The sequence below is a fragment of the Hemitrygon akajei genome, chromosome 11, assembly GCF_048418815.1.
Source record: "Hemitrygon akajei chromosome 11, sHemAka1.3, whole genome shotgun sequence".
Lineage (NCBI taxonomy): Eukaryota > Metazoa > Chordata > Chondrichthyes > Myliobatiformes > Dasyatidae > Hemitrygon > Hemitrygon akajei.
Genome location: NC_133134.1, coordinates 20,328,577 through 20,351,082, shown reverse-complemented (window position 1 = coordinate 20,351,082; position 22,506 = coordinate 20,328,577). Strand labels below are relative to the sequence as shown.

Below are 22,506 nucleotides of genomic sequence, written 5' to 3'. Positions count from 1 at the left end.
CCATGGAATCCAGCAACTCCCCGCCTGTTTAACACTAGCCTATTCACAGAACTATTTACAATGACCAATTAACCTACTAACTGTTAGGTTTTTGGACTCTGGGAGGAAATTGAAGCACCCGGAGGAAATCCATGCTGTCACAGGGAGAATGTACAAACTCCTTACAGATGGTGTCAGAAATGAACTCTGAACTCTGACACCCCAAGCTGTAATAGTGTTGCACTAATCTCTATGCTACTGGGATTAATCCAATCTTTTCTGCTTTTCTTTCCTGTTATCCTTCTGCTGTTTCCCTCAATTTTTATAACATTTTACCTTCCGTCTCTTCAGTCTGATAAAGTCCCGGACTTAAGCCATTAATTCTTTCTCTTTCCACAGATGCTGGCTGACCTCCTGAGTGCATTTTCTGCTGTTGTTTCCAGCACGGGCATTTGCTTTTATCTTCATTTCCCTGCTGCTCGGCTTTCATTTACATAGCATTTTTGATTAAACTAAATATATCGTCATTTCTTTGGCTCATATCTTTCTTTTTGAGGTAAATGTAGTGCATTGAGGCATTTCGAAATTCATCTAGTTTAACGCTGAGGAAAAAAACATGAAATGTTTTTCACAGAGAACAATCACTGACACAAACCAAGTAAGGTTGTCTTAAAATTCTGGTTATATACATCAAAAAAACAATTACGGATTGCAGTGATATCTTGGTTTGAACATTCTTTTATTCAAAATAATAACCAGTTTGAAAGAGAGGATTTACAAGATTAGTGAAGGAAATGAACTCCCTGTGGAGAATCCAATGTAATATCTCTTAGTGACTGTACATCCTTGTACAGTCATTCTTCTAAAGGTAAGGACATAGGATTCTTCAATACCATCTGAGGAAATGTATTGGAACCAATGTTATTCCGATACTCTGCTGAAAGCTGTTAAAGGTTTGGACAGAATAATTTGAAAATTTCTGTTCTTGCTTAGCACATGTTCTTATATGTTGTTCTTTATTTGTAGCTCCACATGGCCCCTCCTTTACAATAGGCAAAGCAATATGGCTTCTTTGGGGCCTAGTTTTCAACAACTCTGTGCCGGTCGAGAATCCAAGGGGAACTACGAGTAAAATAATTGTCTCCGTATGGGCCTTCTTTGCTGTAATATTCCTCGCAAGTTACACTGCTAACTTGGCTGCCTTCATGATTCAGGAAGAGTTTGTTGACCAAGTGACTGGGCTTAGTGACAAAAAGGTAATTTCTCCGAAAGCACAATGACAGTGAAATGGTTTGGTCATTGGGTTGGTTTGTAATATTGTCGCATGTACTGAAATGCAGTGAAAAGCATTTATTTTCATGTCATCCAGACAGATCATTCATACAAAAGTACATTAAACTTGTGGTAGCTGTGATTCAGAATAACCTAATTGACTGTAAATTGGATTGTAATATTTCTAAGGTTGTTAAAGATGCAATTTTTTTCTTTGGAAAGAAACTGTAAATACTAGAATCTGAAGCAACTTTCAATCTGCTGATGGAACTTAGCAGCCTGAGCATGTGTGTGGCACTAATATTGTTGATATTTTGAGTTGAAACCTTTCATCAGGACCAATATTTTCCTCATTTGATTAAAGATAAGGCAACCTCTTGTCTTAGGGTGTTGGAACACTGAAAATTGTGTATTTTGCCAGTACTAATGAACTTACTTACTGCCAATTAGGCAGCTGGTGTTTAGGGCAGTGATGAAGATCCTTCATCTCTGTCCATCCAGTTGCACACAGATATAGAAGCTTCTTCAATGCCTTTTTCATAACAGTCTCTTTTTGTCAATCAGGGTTGTTAGCCCTGAGCTGAAACCCCAAACTTGTTGGACTGGTGCGCCACTCTTAGTCTGGCCTCTACCCTTTGACCTGTTTGGCATCGGTGACCCTACCAAGAGCCTAAGCACAAGCCCTGACTACAGTCAAAGCCTTCGAACCCTATGACAATGGTGTGGTCCTCTTGGAGGAGTACTGATGAAAGGTTTATCAAATATAGTAAAGCCTCTGATTTCCAAATGCTGTTTCATATCCATTATCCTGAATCATTATGCTGAAGAGAACGTTAAAACCATTGACTGGCAATACATTCTCTTCAATGTATTTGAACAGCTTGTATATCAACAAAATCTGGCAGGCAAAATATAACCTGAACGTTGAAGCAGAAAGTGATAGTATGAAAACTTAAAATTGTGTATTATGTGACTTTGCAAAGGAAACTCATGATGGTTGCTTAAGAATTTTAAGCAACAATTAGTTGCCTCTAGGATTATGTACAGTTGTTTGAGGTATAAGACCATAAGATATAGGAGCAGAATTATGCCATTCAGTCCACTGATTATCATCCACCATTTCATCATAGGTAATCCATTTTCCCTCTTAGCCCTAATCTCCTGCCTTCTCCCAATACCTTTGCCTGTTCTGACCAATCAAGAATTTATCAACTTCTGTTTTAAATGTACTCAGTGACTTGGCCTCTGCAGATGCCTGTGCCAAAGAATTCCACAGAATCGCCACTCTCTGGCTAAAGAAATTCATCCTCATCTCCATTCTGAAAGGACACCAGTCTATTCTGAGGCTGTGTCCTCTGTTCTTAGACTCCCCCACCAGAGGAAACATCCTCTCCACACAGTCACTGTAGCAAGACCTTTCAACATTCAATAGGTTTCAATAAGGTCACCCCTCATTCTTCTGAGTTCCAGTGAGTATAGGCCCAGAGCTATCAAATGCTCCTCATATGATAAGCCTTTCTAATCCTGGAATCATTTTCATGAACCTCCTTTGAAACCGCTCCAATGTCAGCACATCGTTTCTAAGATAAGGTGCCTGAAACTGCTCACAATACTCCAAGTGAGGCCTCACCAGTCCTTCATAAAGCTTCAACATTGCTTTTATATTCTAGTCCTCTTGAAATAAATGCTAATGTTGTATTTGCCTTCCTCACCACTGACTTAAACTACAAATTAACCTTTTGGGATTCCTGCATGAGGATTCCCAAGTCCCTTTGCATCTCAGAGTTTTGAATTTTCTCTCCATTTATGTTTGGGATTGTTTCAAAGGACTCATAGAACTCGCACATACTCTCAACTTGAAAAATTTCCTGGAGCAGCCTGAGGCTTCCCTCAGATTTGAGGCACTGAATTGTAGGGCAGGTTCAAGGTTTGCCCTCTCCCTGCCCTCTGACCTCCTTTTCCATTCCCCAAACACTTAGTCACTCCTTCAGCAAAAGCAGAATCTCTGGTCCAGGTCGAATTTCAGGAACAGCATCAAAATGCTTCTGGGCAACAGAATACAAGAAGGGCTTCATAAAGAAAAACAATGGCTGCAAATAGAGGATGGTGCTGTGTGTGCAAAATCATTTTTGGTGCTACAGTCATCAAAAAAACATAACAAATGCTGGAGGATCTCAGCAGGTCAGGCAACATCTGTGGAAAGGAATAAATAGTTGACATTTTGGGCGGAGAATGATCTTCAGGATCTGAGCAGAATCAGAATCAGGTTCACTACCACCAGCATAGATCGTAAAATTTGTTAACTTTATGGCAGCAGTACAATGAAATATATGATCAATAAATAAAGAGAACAAAAAAAAGAGTTACATGAAGTTTATATATGACTCTTGAATAGTTATGTTTTAAAAAAGTAATGTAAAAGAAACAGAAATAAAAAAGTAGTGAGGTCTTGGGTGGTGGGGATCCTTAATGATGGCTTTAACTCAGCTAGAAATGTTGACTATTTCTTCCTTTTCACAGATGCTGTCTAACCTGCTGAAATCTTCCAGCATTTTGTGTGTGTTACTCTGGATTTCCAGCGTTTTCAGAATCTATTGTGTTTATGATTATCAAAACACGTCCATTGAAAGTCCACAATCCCAAATGAAAATATTTTGCCAAAGTGAAAGCATTGGAAATGAAATATGGAGGTGATAATGGAATTTGGGACAGGCTATTGATTTTAATGTGGAATAAATGGTCAAAACTCCTTTCTGCTAAAAAAAAACTCTTGCCTGTTATCGGTGTTCAAACTATGCTGAAGTTCTCTCCTTCTTTATCCTTTATGTACTTCCCTAATGAGGACAAAATACCTGATGCCCCACTTTAAGGTTCAGTCATGGGCTATATATAAAAAAGCACATGAAAATCCTTCTTAGTCCAGTCCTTGAAGAATACTTGCACCAGTCTGTCAGACAACAACACTTCCTCTTGCCGTCTTTGTAAATTAATCGGCAGCACAATTTTGACTGAGCTTGACCCACTTTAAGTGCTGTTATAAACAGACCGAGTTTATCTATTGCACTGCATAGAATGGAGACCCTGATGCTGCAAAGCCCATAATTTCCTGTACTGACAATGATGAATAGCTGTGGTCAGGCAAGCAGCGTTTCAGCTGCAACACTTTTATTAAAAAAATACTTCAGCCACTAAAAGGCTTTCCACTGTTTTTCATAAGAAGGCAACAATAGGTCCCTGAAAATTGGAATGTTTAAATATTAAATGTGTGCTGCAAATTACTATATAATCTGACTCAGATCATAAACATTTGTTGTCATGAATGTTGCACCATTGAGGGTTAGTGTTAAATAAACTGGCAGGATTTCATCCAGCAGGGAGGGGCAGGGACCTCCCTTCATTCTCGTAGCACCTCAAATGTATGCGTATGAGGGGGAGTGGTGTGGGAGGTGTCAGGCAGTTGTGCCCTTGATCCATGCAGTAACATATTTCTCTGATGGATACAGCATTCGTTTGCAAAGCACCTTTGATGTAGCAATCCAGCCTGAGTCATTTTTAGGGGTATCATCAAACAGAAAACTAACAGAGCCACCAAAGATTTCAGATTAAGTGGGTGGAAGGCTTGGTCAAAATGGTTTTAGTGAGCATCTTAATGGAGAAAAAAGAAACAGAAGAATGGGCCATGGAGCTTAGGGAAATAATCGCAGATATCACAATAGATTGGAGGACAGAATGAAGTTATAGAGACAGGGTGGGGCAACTTAAAAGGCGATGGAAAACATTCCCTGGTATCTAAATCTCTGTTGGCTGGAATAAAATATTTTGTCAAAGCACAATGACAGAAAATAGCCAATTATGACAATGAAAAAGCCAAAGAATATACTATTGAAAGCCTTTGCCACATCCCTAATACACAACATGTTATTTTGAATGGATTTAGAATTACAGATAATTTGATTAATGACCCGTTGCACTACTTCTTGACTGAACTGAGACACGGGGCAAAAACTATTCAATTAGTTGTGATGGAATGGCTGAACAGACTCGATGGACCGAATGGCCTAATTCTGCCCCTATGTATTATGGTTTGAAATCCACAGTGATGAAGCCAATGCTTAAAAATGCAGTGATAACCAGTCACAGCGTGTTTAAGTATCACAGTATGATGATGCACATTCGTCATCAAGCATTGATGTACCCTGAAGACAAGAAGAGCAGGCAGACACCAAATGGAGTATTCATTTGAAGAACATTATTTAATGGACTGAACTGATGAAGAGTGTGCACTCTGTTGCTTTCCGCCTTTGATTCCAGCGGCAATTTTCTTGAAGCCAGCCTGTGCCGTACGAATCGGTCTAATGATAAGTGACAACAGATCAAATTTTACTCCATAACCCCAGCTGGAACAACCTTGTAAAATGAAGCCACTTTTAATTCATAGATTAAATTCTCTCAAAGCACATCGCTGGCAGGAAGACACTTTTGTCTTCTGAGATATTATGCCCTGCATCATCTGGTTACTTTCCTCAATTAAATTAGACAACTCTTGGGCCCTTTGGCGCACCTAACATGACATGCCCAATTCTTAAGAGCTGATTCGATGGGATATGAAAAGATTTTAATGCTTCACATGTAAGTACTTAACCTTCAACAGAAGCACTTTAATTTCTGGGTCTCTTTGTTTTTAATACTGGAAACTGTTCAGAATGTAAAAGGCTGCTCACTTTGGCTTTTACACAGTGATACAAAGCCATTCACCGTGAATTTTCTATTTCTTATAGTTTCAGCGGCCTTATGACCATTCACCGCCATTTCGATTTGGGACAGTTCCGAACGGGAGCACAGAGAGAAACATACGAAATAACTATCCAGATATGCATGCTTATATGTCCAAGTACAACCAAAAAGGAGTGCAAGATGCCCTGGTTAGCCTGAAGACTGGGTAAGTATTCGATGATGTTTATTAATTTATCACACTATAGTTTAAAGCTTTTTCTTCAAAGGAGCAATCACTGGTCAGGTTTGGTTTATCCATGTCATCTCTCCAGGAAGTTATGTAAAACCTTTATAGTTCAATGGCATGGCCTCAGGTGGAAAAAGTTTGAGCTTCATGCTTTGGGAAGAATGCCTGGGCTTTGGAGGCAACACAGTGCAGATTTTCAAGAAGTATTAAAAGGAATAGGTGTACATTTGCATAAGATCTTCAAGGCTATACCACAGATCGTTATAGCTAATGGAGTACTTTCTGAAGTTTAAGATAGTTGACATATCTACCAATTTGCACACAGTAAGTTCCCAGACAGCAATATTACCGTAATTCTCACTGTTACCATCAGGTAGTAGATACAGAAGCCTGAAGGCACAGACTCAGCAATTCAAGAACAGCTTCTTCCCCTCTGTCATCTGATTCCTAAATGGACATGGAACCTATGAACGCTATCTCACTTTTTAAATATATATAAATTATTTCTGTTTTTGCATGATTCTTAATCTATTCAATATACATATGCTGTAATTTATTTATTTTTCTTCTATATTATGTGTTGCATTGAACTGCTGCTGCTAAGTTAACAAATTTCATGACACATGAAAATAAACCTGATTCTGATGATCAGATAAGAGATAAGACAAGTTCAGCTTTATTTGTCACATGTAGTGAAATGAGTCATTTGTGTTAACAACCTACACGCTCACGGATGAGCCTGCAGTAGCGTACAAGTGACCCCGCACTTCCAGTGCCAACATATCATGCCCACAATCATTGAGTTTTACAGTATAGAAGGGAGTCATTTTGCACATTGGTCCACCCTGCCCAGTAACAGACCTTGATTAATCTCACTTCTCAGCTCTTGGTTCTTAGCTTTGCAGATGTTATGGCCCTTTAAAGACCCATCCATATTAACCAGATCATCAGATACAAAATATTAAAGGATTTGTGACTGAACAGTCAACATTTATTCCCCTCCATAGATGATGCCTGACCTGCTGAGTTCCTGCAGTATTTTGTGTGCTTAGCTCTGGATTTTCAGCATTTACAGAATCTCTTGAGTTTAAGACCATAGGACATAGGAGCCGAATTAACCCATTCAGCCCATCATCTGAGCTGCCATTCCATCATGGCTGATTTATTATCCCTCTCAACTATCATCTTCTGCCTTCTCCCCATAATTTTTGGTGACTTGACTAATCAAGAACTTATAAACCTCTGCTTTAAATATTCTCAATGACTTGGTAATGAATTCCACAGATTCACCACCCTTTGGCTAAAAAAATTCCTCTTCATCTCTGTTCTAATTCTACGTCCCTCTAGTCTGCGGCTATGCCCTCTGGTCCTCGGCTCACCCACTATAAAAAACCTCCTCCTCACATCCACTCTGTCTAGGTCTTTCAATATTTGACAGATTTCAATGAGATCTCCCCTCATTCCTCTAATCTCCAGCAATCTCAGGCCATTTTCCCATTCTGTGTAAGTTCTTCCTGCAGACTCCTTAGTTCCTCAAAGCTATCTGCTCCTCCACCTAATATTGTATCATCCACAAGCTTGCCCATAAATCCATCAATTCTGTCACCCAGATTATTGACATATATTATGAAACAGATCATCTGTTTTTAGTGATATCAATTGAGGAAGAAACACTGATTGGGACACCAGGTTGAACTTTCCCCATCGTCCTTCATAATGATGTAGTTGAATGTGTTAGCTCTATCTGAGGGCTTGGTTGAACATCTCATCCAAAAGACAACTCTTCTAACACCCTGACAGTGTCTCTGGAAAAGATTTGAAACTATAACCCTTTGAGTCGTGGTGAATGCTTGCCAGTGTGGTGAGGATATAATTGCAAGAAAAAACAAGAGAATCGATCGCCTAGAAATGAGACGTTTAAGGCTGCAGTGTTAACAAAAGTCTTCAGAATGATGGAGAAGGGGAGTGATCAAGAAATAAAAATGAAATGCTTTCATAGGTATAGAGATCAGTAATCGGGGTATATCAGCAAAGAAAAAACGAGGAAATGAGAAGAAAGTTTTCATATGAAAGTTGTTATGATTCATAATGCAATGCTGAAATGATAGCTTAAACAGATTACGTACTATGTTCCAAAAGAGATCTTCTTGGAAAGCAAAAATTTGTAGGGTTGTGGGGAAAAGTCTGCGAAGTGTGGTTAAAGAGTTATTCCTTCAAAAGTAGCCAGGGCATAAACAAGAGCAGAAATTCTGTGCTGTGTCATTCTACAGTGATTGTTCAATATTCATTCAATATCAGTTTGGACAAGGTATGACACTTCCACCCTGTGCTGGGACTCATTATGTGAGTTAGGGTAGTCTTTACACATTCCCACAGGATGCAAGCCACATTGATGGGACTAGGAATTGCTCATCTGGGATTGGGGCTTAATCTCATCCTTCAAGTGTAGGTGGTCTTTCACTGATGATTGATTGTCTGTAATGAGGCAGCTAATGACATTGCTGTCTTCAAAAACAGATGAATGACAAAGAAAAGTGCACATCGCTTAAAAAAGATGCTGATTATATGAAATTTCCGAGGAAGATTTGAATTGTGTATATTTCTTGTTGGAGTGCACACCATATTTTATAAGTGCTGACACTGGAATTACTGACATATGAAAGGCAGGAAGAGGCACTTATTCATAAAATAAACTCAATCCCATACCTCAGACCTTTATTGCCCATGGCTCAGGAGATTGCCTGCGACTTGTACTTTCTGTAAAATCTGTTGGAAAGTATGATGGAAACAAACTTGAATCTCTTGCTAATACTGAAAGTCACTGAAGTATTGAGAGGATTAATTTACTGGTGGAATCCTACCAAATACCAGTGAGTGGTGAAAGAAGCAGAGCTTTAGATTGGTGACCTTTTATTAGAACCTCTCTGACTTGCTAAATATTACCAGCATGTTCAGTTTTTAGCTCCAGGCTTTGGTGCTTTTGGGTTTTGAACCACTTCTCAACAGGAGGTAAATTAGGTCTTAGAATCATCAGAGCAACAGAGACAAGTAAGTCTGCAGATGCTGGAAATCCAAAGCAACACGCACAAAACGCTGGAGGAACTCTGCAGGTCAGGCGGCATCTATGGAAATAAGTAAGCAGTTGATATTTCGGGCTGAGGTCCTTCTTCAGGATGTAATATTTAACTTGGAAGATTCTTTATGTCCACCCAGAATTTCTTGGGAGCTGGCAGACACTTCTGCATGCCACTTTCCTACCTGTTGGTCTGTACTTACCTAGAGTGGGTTCAGCAGTCCCTGCAGTCAGTTTCATCCCAAATGGCGGGCCTCTATGGTACACGGACACTTTGGCTCATAAATAGGAAGCCCCACCTACATAAATGCCCCAAGATGAATTAACTATCAAAACTATCAAAAGTTTGAATATTTTCAAATGTCTTGGTTATCTTTGAAAAGAAAACATACTTAAAGTTAATTGATTAAATTAAGCTGCATTGCTTACCTCTCTCTTTCATAGCTGTACTTGCACCTGGCCTGAACAGATTAGATATGGCAAAGTTATTTCCCATGGTGGGGGAGTCTAGGACAAGAGGACAGGACTTCAGGATTGGAGGCCGTCCGTTTAGAACAGAGATGGGGAGAAATTACTTCAGTTGGAGTGTGGTAAATCTGTGGAATTTGTTGCCACGAGTGACTGTGGGGGACAAGTCTTTGGGTGTATATAGCTAAGTTCTTGATTAGCCAGGACATTAAAGGGTATGGGGAGAAGGCAGGGGAGTGAGGACGACTGGAAGAATTGGATCAGCCCATGATTGAATGGTGGAGCAGACTTGATAGGCCGAATGGCCTACTTCTGCTCCTATGTCTTATGGTCTTATGGTCTCTCTTGGCTGAGGTTTATAAAGGAAGTATAGGGGGATTTCAAAGGTAGTTGTTTTTTCCACAGAGCGTGGTGGGTATATGGGCCATGCTCTCGGGGATGGTAGAGGCAGATATATTTGGGACATTTAATAGATTCTTCGATAGGCAATAAATGAAGGGAAGTGAAGGGCTGTGTGACAGGGAAGGGTTTGATACCCAACATTGCGGGCCGAATGGCCTGTACTGCACTGTAATGTTCTATGCTCCATACTCCATGAGAAAATTTGGGATTTGTGTATTTATTTTCACTTGTGCAGAAATGCAGCACGCCCTGACAGTTACATCAGTAAGTGCTGGCATTTCACTGGAAAATCCCAGCCATTATTCCCAATTAATTGGTACTTGATTTTGGGCTTGTGTGTGAGAACAGTCAAGCTGTGATGCTGGTTGAAGTGTGGAACTTCATAGTTGACTGAGCCCCTGCAAAGCCTGGCAGGTGGTTGCATAAACTATGAGGCTCTGAATCACACACAAAATCTGCTTTCTTATCCTTTCCCAGGAGCAGAAGCCATATATTTTACAGAGCCATTGACTAGCTGACAACCAAGCAGCATTATGTAATTCTAAGGACAGCAGATCTCTGATTTTATTCCTCGACCCCTTCCAACAGTTGTTTGACTACTGGAGCCAGTTAACAACTGGCGACCACAGACCTCCTTAGCCGGAATATTTCCATAACAAGGTGATATAGCATTTGTGGTGATTAGGAATCCTTGCAGGCATCTACCATTTGCTTTTGATGGGGAAAATTATATTCCTGCCTTGTCTTTCAATGCAGCCTCTGTGACAGCGATCTATTCTTTGAATGTGGTGTGCAGCGTGTGGCTTAAAGATTGCTGTTCTTTCTGGTTACTTGTTGTGTTCTTTGTTGGTCTGCCAAACACCGTGGGCATGCTATGCTGGCTCCGGAATCTGTGGTGATACTCATGGGCTGCCCCCAGCACATTCCTAGGCTGTGCTGGCTGTTAATGCAAACATTTCACTGGACATCTCGATGTACATGTGATGAATGAATCTCTCTAAAGCCATAGGAAATCGGGTTCAGCCTTTTGTGCCTGCTCCACCGTTCAAAAAGATTATTTACCTCAGAGCCACTTTCCTGCAGTAACCCCGTTTCACCTTATTTGCTGATGTCTAAAATAGTAAAATGTTTTATTTGGATTGTCTCATATAATATTTTAAAAGTCCTGATTGCCAAATGTTATTGTTGACATTGTTTGCCGGTTGGGTTATGTAAGTATTTAGAGCCATGTCTGCAGCGTGCTTGACGCACTCGTGCATGGAAGATGCAAGACATGCAGAGTGGCGTCAAACACAGCACATCACTCGTTTTACAGCCGCTCACACAAAACTCCGCTGCACAGTCATGGCCTGTGAACGATGCAGCTCTCAAAGGGTGAAGCAAGATCTCTGTCATTAGGTGGCACACAGTGCTAGGTCTTTGCACTTGATAGAATTTAATTCTGGCAGTTTGTACAGGGCTGGCTTGTGCATCACTGATTCATTTTGCATTTTCTAGGTTCCTTATACTTTTCATATGTTTTCTTAGTATATACAAGCTGTTCACCCACCAAGTCTATGCAAATACTCAGCTCATTCTCACCAGTTCCATTCCCCCACTTACTTTTCTGGCACTTATAATTTAGCACACATCCTACCTGCCGTCTCCTGTTTCTGTTGGGGGTTATTCACATGAACCACTTAAGCTACTGCATGTCCTTGGGACATGGCAGGAATCCCATGCAGTCACAGGGAGAACATGCAGACTCCATATAGGCAACGCCAGTCATTAAAACAAAACTCAAGTCACTGAAGTTGCATTCTTCAATTATCTCTCGATAGGGTTCATGAAAATTTTCTTCCTCCATACATTTCATTTCTCCCCCCATCAACAAAAAAGACGATGATTAAAATAAACTCGATTTCAGTGCTGTGATGTTCTTTATCCCTTCCTTATGCTCTGGATGAAAGGAACTAGGGGATGTATCATACTTAAATTTCCAGAAGGCAATTGAGAAGATTCCTCAGCAAAGGTTATTGTAGAAAATAACAGTTTACAGTGTAGGAGGCAACATTTTGGTGTGGAGAGAAGATTGGCTGGCTAACAGAACACAGAAAGTAGGCATAAATACGTCTTTCTCTGGTTGGCAAGACTTAATGAGTGACATGCTCCAGGGATTGAGGATGGGAGCTTAACATCTTGCAATTTATATACCGTAGGTGATTTGGATCAAGGTACCAAAGATAAGGTTTCTAATTCTGCTGTTGGCACACAGGGTAAATAAAAGTTATGAATGAGGCATACAGAGAGATATAGATTGCTAAGCAGGAAAAAAAATCTGACAAATGGAGTTTCATTAAAATTCAAAGTAAATTTTATTATCAAAGTACATAGATGTCACCACATACAATCCTGAGATTCATTTTCCTGTGGGCATACTCAGCAAATCTATAAAACAGTAACTATAACAGGATCAATGAAAGATCAACCCGAGTGCAGAAGACAACAAACTATGCAAATGCAAATATAAGTAGATAGCAATAAATAACGAGAACATGAGATAAAGAGTTCTTAAAGTGAGATCATTGGTTGTGGGAAACATCTCAATGATGGGCTAAGTGAGTGTAGTTATCCCCTTTTATTCAAGAGCCTGATGGTTGTCAGGTAGTAACTTCCTGAACCTGGTGGTGTGAGTCCTGAGGCTCTTGTACCTTTTACCTGATGGGAGCAGAGTCAACAGAGCATGGCCTGGGTGGTGGAGATCTCTGATGATAGATGCTGCTTTCCTACAACAGCATTTCATGTAGATGTGCTCAACAATTGGGAGGACTTTGCCTGTGATGTGCTGGGCAGAATGCACTACATTTTGTAGGACTTTCCATTCAAAGGCATTTGCGCTCCCATACCAGGCTGTGATGCAGCCAGTCAATATACTCTCCACTTCTCATCTATAGAAGTTTGTCAAAGGAAAATTGACTAGCGACAGGCAGGAATAAATTCACTGGTTCATCAAATCTGTACTACAGTATAATTGTCAGAATACTGTGTCTAACCACTTCCTCCTTTTCACTTTCCCCTCTCACAATCCACACAACCCACTTCACCAGTCACAGTCATGAATTCCTGAGATAGGAAACTGGAATGTACTCCAGTAAATTCTGCCTCAACATGGAGTAATACAGCACAGACACAGGCCACTCAGTCCAACTCATCCAGGCTGACTCTGATGTCAGTCCAGCCTCGTCCCATTTGCCAGCTTTGACCCTATATCCCTCTAAACTTTTCCGATGATGTACCAGTCCACTGTCGTTTAAAAGTTGTAATTGGACCCACCTCTACCATTCCCTCTGGCAGCTCATTCCACATGCTCACTACGCTTTGAAGAAGTTGCCCCTCAGATTCCTATTCCATCATTCCCCTTCACCCTAAACCTATACCTTCTAGTCTTTGATTCACTTTCTCTAGGAGAAAGGTCTGTGCACAGGAGTGAGGTAGAACACCTAGTTGTGGTGTGCCACATTACCAGCCTTTCACTCACCAGCAATAAAACCAATTATTGACTTCAGGAAGGAGAAGTCAGGAGACCTCGTGCCATTTCTCACTGGTGGAAAATGTTCACTAACTTCTTGTATGACATTGGATTACTTGTCCTAAACTTCACAGTTCCAGCCTTCAAGAAATCTCCTGGTTTATCCTCAGGCACACTCATTGTTGTAGAAGCCTCAATATCAGGGGTTCTCAACTTTTATTATGCCATGGACCCCTACCATTAACCAAGGTGTCCGTGGAACCCAGGTTGGGAACCCCTGTTCAAAGTGAAAATGGTGAATGCATTCGTAAGTACTGTCACGTTGGCACCTGCCCTTTGATACTTTTTTCTGCGTAACCCCCCCCCCCCCACCACAAGGAAAAGGTTAACATATCCCAAGCCTTATAGGATGAATTTATCCTGGAAGCTTAGAGCAGAGGTACAGGGAAGGGATATAGGCCATTGTCCATTATATATTATCACATCTTAAACCCATTCCATTTAAATCTTCCTTATCATAAAAAATTATGTTTAGATTTATTCTGCACTACATGATAGTGGCCTTGCACGTGGAAGAGCAAGGGATGACTAGCTAATGTGGCATTTTACAATGAGCGAGCATGGACTGGTAGCAGCTGCTGTTATTCTTGAGATAGCCTGCAGTGCTGTTCCATGCTGTGGGCTCCAATTTGGCCCCAGAGTGCAGCGAAATGTTGCAGCACATAAATCACAATGGTCACTTAAGTCATCTATCAGGATGTGGTATTGTCCAGCTGATCAAATGCAGCACCCACAGTTATATACACTTATTTTCTCTGTTAGACGCATTTTTAATACTTTGGAGCTGTTAAATCTTCACTATGAATTCCAATGTAAAGGGGAAAGAGAAATAGCCTTCATTTTGTGTATTTGCTCTTTACAGAACAAAACTATGGTTTCATCTTCCTGGCCAGTATTCAAGTGCATTACATCATAGATTATTAATTAAGTGGCAAGGACTGAAATCTTTAATAACTTTAAGTACTTACACTGTTCATGGGGACCTGCAGAGCGCTGTGGAGAAAGATCATCCCATCTCGTTCTTTGGAGACCAGTTGGGCCCTAAAATTACTGCTTGATATCAGTCTAGCTGCATAGCTACTTGATGTATTGGCCTGAGTAAAGAGCTTAAACTGACCGTAGAGTATATTCTGTCTCTTTAATTAACATTAAATTAAAATGGAATATCTAAAAATCCATTTGTAAAATAGGGTTAATAAAAATTACTATTACCAGCTAACCTATGAACAGGGTGTTGATTTTCACCCGAACAGTTATCAGTCAGTAGGTTTATTCCACTAAGTTTGGAAAGATCACCATTTTTTTGTTCATTCAGCTACTGTTCAGGATCAGAATGAAAATCAGGTTTATTCTCACTGAGGGAAGTCATGAAATTCGATACTTTGCAGCAGCACTGCAGTGGAGGCATAACGAATTGCTGTAATTTACAACAAAATAAATAGGTTAATAGTGCAAGAGAGAAACAGCTAGGTTGTGCTTTTTGGTGTGTGGACCATTCAGAAATCTATTAGCAGAGGGGAATAAACTGACACTAAAATCTTGAGTGTGTATCTTCAGCTGCTGGATCTCTTCCTGCTGGTAGGAGTGTTCCGCATGATGGAAGCTGTCTGCTCCAAGCATGGCCTTTGGAAGATGGCCTGGATGCTGGAGAGAGTTGCGCTCGTGTTGGAGCTGGTTGAGTCTACAATTCTTTGAAGCCTCTTACAATCCTGTGCACTGGTGCCTCCATACCAGTTGGTGATGCAACCAGTTCGAATGACCTCCACTATACATCTGTAGAAATTTGCAAGCGGCTTCGGTGACATACCAAATCCCAACAATTTCCTAAAGAAATACAGTACTGTGCGAAACTCTTGAACTTGGGCACATCTATGCAGCTAGGGTGCCTAAGACTTTTTCATAGTTCTGAATTTATCAATGTGGAGCGAAGACCGAGTTTGAAAATCTAGCAGGAGCAAAGGATGTTGAGAATGATAATGGTGGAACGCCACAAGAGGGGTTTGGGACAGGTGGTAGAGAAGGAGTGCCAGGGGCACGGGGTGGTGCGAGTGCAAACACACCCAGTCTTGAGACACCAGGCAAGGCTGTTTGATTCCCAAAACAATGGGTAAAGTGATCATTACAGAACGTTTCTCTGGTGCTTCCTCCTCCCTCCCCTCACCCTTCCCCTTTTCCCATCCATGGTTTCCTTCTCTCTGCCTCCTTCCCACTCTCAGTCCACAACAGAGACCCATATCAGAATCAGGTTTATCATCACTCACATACGGCATGAAATTTGTTTTTTTTTGCAGCAGCGACAATACAGTGCAATACATAAAATTACTACAGTACTGTGCAAAAGCCTTAGGCATCCAGTCTGGTGTGTATACTCCAGCTAGGATGTCTAAGACTTCTGTAGAGCTTCTGCTGTGATTGCATCAATATACTGGGCCCAGGACAGATCCTCTGACGTACTAATGTCCAGGAACTTGAAACTATTCACCCTTTCCATTGCTGATTCCTCAATGTAGATTTGTGTGTGCTCTCCTCGCCCTGTTATTGCTTGTTGTAGATGACGTGTGGATGTGAGATAGGATTGATCTTGGTTGTAACATCCTCTCAATGACCAAAAATTTTGTGGTCCATGGTAACTTAAATCAGATTAAACCATTAAGTAAATCAGATTGGGAAAATCAGGTTGGTAATGGCTCTCAAGAGAGTGAGTTTGTTGAATGCCTAAGAGATGGCTTTTTAGAGCAGTTTGTTGTTGAGCCTATTAGGGGATCAGCTATACTGGATTGGGTGCTATGTAATGAACCGGAGGTGATTAGGGAGCTTAAGGTAAAAGAATCCTTAGGAACCAGTGATCACAATATGATTGAGTTCAACTTGAAATCTGATAGGGAGAAAGTAAAGTCTGACGTAGCAGTATTTCAGTGGAATAAGGGAAAATGTTACTCCGCTCATTAAGAAGGGAGGAAGGCAGCAGAAAGGAAATTATAGACCAGTTAGCCTGACCTCAGTGGTTGGGGAGATGTTAGAGCCAGTTGTTAAGGAGGTGATGGAGTACTTGGTGATACAGGACAAGATAATACAAAGTCAGCATGGTTTCCTTCAGGGAAAATTCTGTCTGAGGAACCTGTTGGAATTCTTTGAGGAGATTACAAGTAGTATAGATAAAGGAGATGTAGTGGATGTTGTATATTTGGACTTTCAGAAAGCCTTTGACAAGGTGCCACACATGAGGCTGCTTACCAAGTTAAGAACCCATGGTATTACAGGAAAGTTACTAACATGGTTAGAGCATTGGCTGGTTAGTAGGAGGCAGTGAGTGGGAATAGAAGGATCCTTTTCTAGTTGGCTGCCAGTGACTAGTGGTGTTCGGCAGGGGTCGCTGTTGGGACCACTTCTTTTTATGCTGTATATAAATGATTTAGATGATGGAATTGATGGCTTTGTTGCCAAGTTTGCAGATGATACGAAGATTGGTGGAGGAGCAGGTAGTGTTGAGGAAATAGGTAAGATGCAGAAGGACTTAGACAGATTAGGAGAATGGGCAAGAAAATGGCAAGTGAGATGCAATGTTGGAAAATGCATGGCCATGCATTTTGGTAGTAGAAATAAATGTGTGGACTATTTTCTAAACGGGGAGAAAATCTAGGAAATCTGAGATGCAGAGGGACTTGGGAGTCCTTGTGCAGAACACCCTGAAGGTTAATTTGCAGATTGAGTCGGTGGTGAGGAAGACAAATGCCATGTTAGCATTCATTTCAAGAGGTCTGGAATACAAGAACAAGGATGTGATGCTGTGACTTTATAAGGCACTGGTGAGGCCTCACCTTGAGTATTGTGAACAGTTTTGGGCCCCTCATCTTAGAAATGATGTACTGATGTTGGAGAGGGTCCAGAGGAGGTTCACAAGGATGATTCCAGGAATGAAAGGGTTATCATACGAAGAACGTTTGAATGCTCTGGGTCTGTACTCACTGGAATTCAGAAGGATGAGGGGGGGATCTCATTGAAACCTTTTGAATATTGAAAGACCTAGACAGAGTAGATGTGGAAAGGATGTTTCTCATGGTAGGAGAGTCTGGGACAAGAGGGCATAGCCTCAGGATAGAGGGGCACCCTTTCAAAACAGATGCAGAGAAATTTCTTTAGCCAAAGGGTGGTGAATTTGTGGAATTTGTTGCCACATACAGCTGTGGAGGCCAGGTCGTTAGGTGTATTTAAGGCAGAGACTGACAGGTTCTTGATTAGACATAGCATCAAAGGAGAAGACCAGGAACTGGAGATGAGGAAGAGATAGAAAAAAAGGATCAGCCACGATTGAATGGCCTAATTCTGCTCTTATGTCTTACGGTCTTGATAATTAAGTTTTAAACAATATCTAGCAAAAGTCTTCAGAAGCCTGTGAGCTGAAATTAGTGAGAGAGTAAACAAGAAGCGTAAACAGTCAAATACTTAGGAAGACTTTTTCAGTGAGTGCATTTTCAAGCACATGTTCTCCCAGCATGTTCTTTAAGTTGGGAAATCAGAGACCATCATTTGATTCTCCAACTGCTAATTTTCATAAAAACTGCAGGCTATATGCACACAATTGCCCTGCCTATGCTTGATGGGAGAGCTTGATTGTGTAATCAGTTAAATAATACTGCTTTCTCTAGACAGCATCCATCAACAGTCTTGAGATTTAGCTCAAACCAAATGACCCTATTCAATATCATTAATTAATTAACTATCATTTATCTATTGTGTCAGTCATCATAGAATCTTATTTGTTCTTTATGAACATTTTTCACATAGTAGTGGAAATCAGCAACAATTGAGGGTCTCTTAAGACATAGGGGCTAGTTCTCTCTCTGCTTGTTCTTAAAGTGATCCCAGACCCCCACGTATTTCCCTACACCCTATTCTCTCTTCCTTGCCCACTAACACCCCTGCTGATTCAGCCATTATCCACCCACACAGGGGGCAATTGGTGGTCAATTAACCCATTAACTTATGTGCCTGTGGGAAATTCGAGCACCTTGGGGAAACCCTGACGGTCACCAGAAGAGCATGAAAACTCCACACAAGTGAAGAAATTGCTCAGTCTTCTACAGTTACCAAACAGGCTGTGGCATTGCCGTGTTGAGCTTAGGACCAGACAGCTCTGACAACATGCTAAACAAACAATGCATGTTTGCGATTGACTAAGGTGCAGCTCCGACTTTGCACCAGGTGTCTACCTATCTCACAGGGTTTTGTTGCCCTCTTCCCTCTCTGCTTGTTTCTGCCTGTCTTTCGCCATCAGCTATGTATTTTTTATATCGCCTCTCTCCCTTTTGTTAGTCTTTGCAGATCTGAGTCTCATCTCCATAGCTGCTGCCTGACCTGCTGAGTTCCTCCAGCATTTTCCGTGTGCTTGTTTGTTTCTCTGTCTCTTTGCTCACATCTTGTCTACAGCAATCTCTTTTGATTTCCGCAACTTCCGCCATCTTCAACAGGACCCCACCACCCAGCACATCTTTCCCTCCCTACCCCTCTCAGCTTTTCGCAGGGATCGTTCCTTCCGCGACTAACTGGTCCACACATCCCTCCCCACAGAACTCCCACCCGGCACTTATCCCTGTAAGTGCAAATGCTACACCTGTCCCCACACCTCCCCCCTTACCACCATTCCAGGCCCCAGACAGTCCTTCCAGGTGAGGCAACACTTCACCTGCGAGTCTGCTGGAGTCGTCAATTGCATCCGGTGCTCCCGGTGCGGCCTCCTCTACATCGGCGAGACCCGACGCAGATTGGGGGACCACTTTGTCGAGCACCTCCGCTCCGTACGTCACAATAGACAGGATCTCCCGGTTGCCACCCACTTCAACTCTGCCTCTCATTCCCATCTAGATATGTCCATACATGGCCTCCTTTCCTGCCATGATGAGGCCAAGCTCAGGTTGGAGGAGCAACACCTCACATACTGTCTGGGTAGCCTCCAGCCTGGTGGTATGAACATTGAATTCTCCAATTTCCGGTAATTCCCTCCCCCTCCCCCTATCCTAGGTCCCTCTCTGCCCCTCTCCCCTTTCAACTTTCTGCTCCTTTATCTCTTTCATGCTTATCCCCTCCCTCTTTTATCCTTCCTCTGATTGGTTCTCCACCTGGCGCCTCTAGCCCTTCCCCCTCCCCTATCTCTATTACTGGGCTTCGGCCCTCTCTTCCGCCCCCATTCCTGATGAAGGGTCTCGGCCCGAAACGTTGGCTACTCTTTTCTCACAGATGCTGCCTGACCTGCTGAGTTCTTTCAGCATCGCGTATGTACTCTTTTGATTCATGTTCAGAAACAGATGTTACCCTTCAACCACCAGGCTCCTGAACCAGCGTGGATAACTTCACTCACCTCAACACTGAACTGATCACTGAACACAACCTATGGACTCACTTTCAAAGACTCTGCAACTCATGTTCTCAGTACTTATTTATTTAAATTATTATTATTATTTGTTTATTTTGAATTTGCACAGTTTGTCTTCTTTTGCACATCGGTTGCTTGCCAGTCTTTGTGTGTAGTTTTTCATTGATTCTATTGAATTTCATTGTGCTACTGTAAATGTCTGCAAGAAAATGAATTGCAGAGTAGTATATGGTGGCATTTATGTAGTTTAATAATAAATTTTACTTTGAACTTAGAGACCTATTTTAATTTCTATTGTTTTGCTATTTCTCTCTGTCTCATACCATAGCTCCAATCCCACCGTTATTTGTTTCTAGAATCACTTTGTGCCCAAATATTGATTCAGTCTGTCGTCTGACTTGTCTCTGTTGTCTTCAGATTTATCTTTTTGCTCAAGTTCCATTTGCTTGTTTTAATTTTCTTCTCTAGTCACTGACTCCAGCTACATTATAGTTGTTGTCTGCCTCTCCTGAATTTATGTCCTTTCCTTAGACTCATCTTCTCATCTCTCCTTGATGACACATCAATGATTTTATTTTTACTCAGCCTCTCTGTTACCTGTCGCCTGTGGGAATATTCTTTCTTTTGTTCATTTCTGTCTCATTCAATTTCTCAAGGGTTGAAGAGAGCACTGTGTCGTTTCACCAAAAGATCTTCACCTTTTCACCAACCTAAGCATAGGAAGCAATAAGGAGAAACCTTCTTGAAATAATTGCAATTGCTAGCTACGAGCCATTTCAAAATTTCAGGAATTAATTGATCTAAATCAGACTCAAATTGAAGCATACACTTGGTGGCCACTTCATTCAGTACCTCCTGTACCTAATAAAGTGGCCACTGCGTGCATGTTTGTGGTCTTCTGCTGCTGTAGCCCATCAGCTTCAAGGTTTCTACATTCAGAAATGTTCTGCTTCACACCACTGTAGTAACGCATGGATGTTTGAGTTACTGCTGCCTTCCTGCCAGCAAGAACCAGTCTGGCCATTCTCATTTCATCCACGGAAAAACTGCTCACTGGATGTATGTTTTTGGCTTTCACACCACTCCCTGTAAATTCTAGAGAGAGTTATGTGTGAAAATCCCAGGAAATCAGCAGTTTCTGAGATAGGCACATCGCCCCGTCTGACAGCAATGATCATTCTGCAGTCAACGTCACTTCGATCACATTTCTTCCCCATTCTGATGTTTGGTCTGAACAATAGCTGAACCTCTTGACCATGTCTGCATGCTTTTATACATTGAGTTCCAGCCACATGATTGGCTGATTAGATATCAGGTTTACAGGTGAACAGGTGTACAGATGCACCCAATGAAGTGGACACTGAGTATATCGAAGTGGAAATTGATCCATTACTGCATATTCCGGATATGTGATGTGATATGTATCTGACTTAAACCTTGCTTCTGAAGTCCTATCTCAATTATTCTTACCTATTGCAATGCAAGTTTAGTGTACATCGGAGACTGAATTTATTCTGGCATGTTTTTTTATTAAAATTCAGATTTACATCCAAAAGTAATTAAAGTTTTGCGTTCTGGAATGATGAAAATTGAAACAGGAGTCACTCAAATCTATCTATCAATGAGGTAGAATGAGGGCCATCTGTAATGTAACTCCATTGATTGCCAAGGACCCACATCTCTTAATACCCTTTACAAGCATTAACATTAATGTCCCCTTGCTTACGACGTTGGCTAATAACTAAATCATTAGGATTATTATCTATTCAATGGGGAAAGTTATGAGCAAGTTCCATGATAGAAAATGTATAATATTAGTTGTTAATTATTAAATGCAGCAAGAGAGGCACTTTCTTCTCCAGCTTTTGAAACCCATTCTCATTCCTTTGATAGCTGGCCTACATTGGACGAAAAATTAATTAGAAGTTGGCAGTAGAATTTGGTGATTACATTAGTTGCAGGTTTGAATAAACTGACATCTAATTTATCAAACTTAATAGATGTTGAGATTTTAAGTTACTTTTAAATAGTAATAATCTTAATGGAATAAAAGTTACAGTGTCATCAAATGATGCATTACAGTTTTGCACAGTAGAATGGATAGGCTTGATGTAACAGAATGACTTTAGAAATAAGTTCCTGATCCTGAAATGTAAGTTCATCAGAATTCAGCAAGTGTGGTGAAATCCTTTAAAAACAGTCAGACAGGGATCTGTGGTGATGGCCATAATGTACATTGTGGACAATGCTTGGTGACAGGGCTGTGTATTCCACTTCTATATATATATATATATAAAATGGACCTTAAACATAGTGACACTATGCTTCACAGGTGCTTCCCCAGATGTAGTTTGAGCCACATAAAGAGATATTTAATCAGATTATCCTGAAACCGTTGCCCGGTGTGTCAGTCT

The 22,506-nt window shown here is 41.1% G+C and overlaps 1 protein-coding gene across 3 annotated transcripts in view; it reads left to right on the top strand.

Annotated features, from left to right (window-relative positions):
- The window catches only part of grin2aa (glutamate receptor, ionotropic, N-methyl D-aspartate 2A, a), a 295,273-nt gene that overhangs the window by 220,502 nt on the left and 52,265 nt on the right, over window positions 1-22,506 (top strand). For all 3 annotated transcript variants that reach the window (XM_073060333.1, XM_073060332.1, XM_073060331.1), the window contains exons 9-10: window positions 1,006-1,235; window positions 6,030-6,190. In XM_073060333.1, coding sequence (XP_072916434.1) covers window positions 1,006-1,235; window positions 6,030-6,190 — 391 coding nt within the window. The remainder of the gene's footprint in view (window positions 1-1,005; window positions 1,236-6,029; window positions 6,191-22,506) is intronic.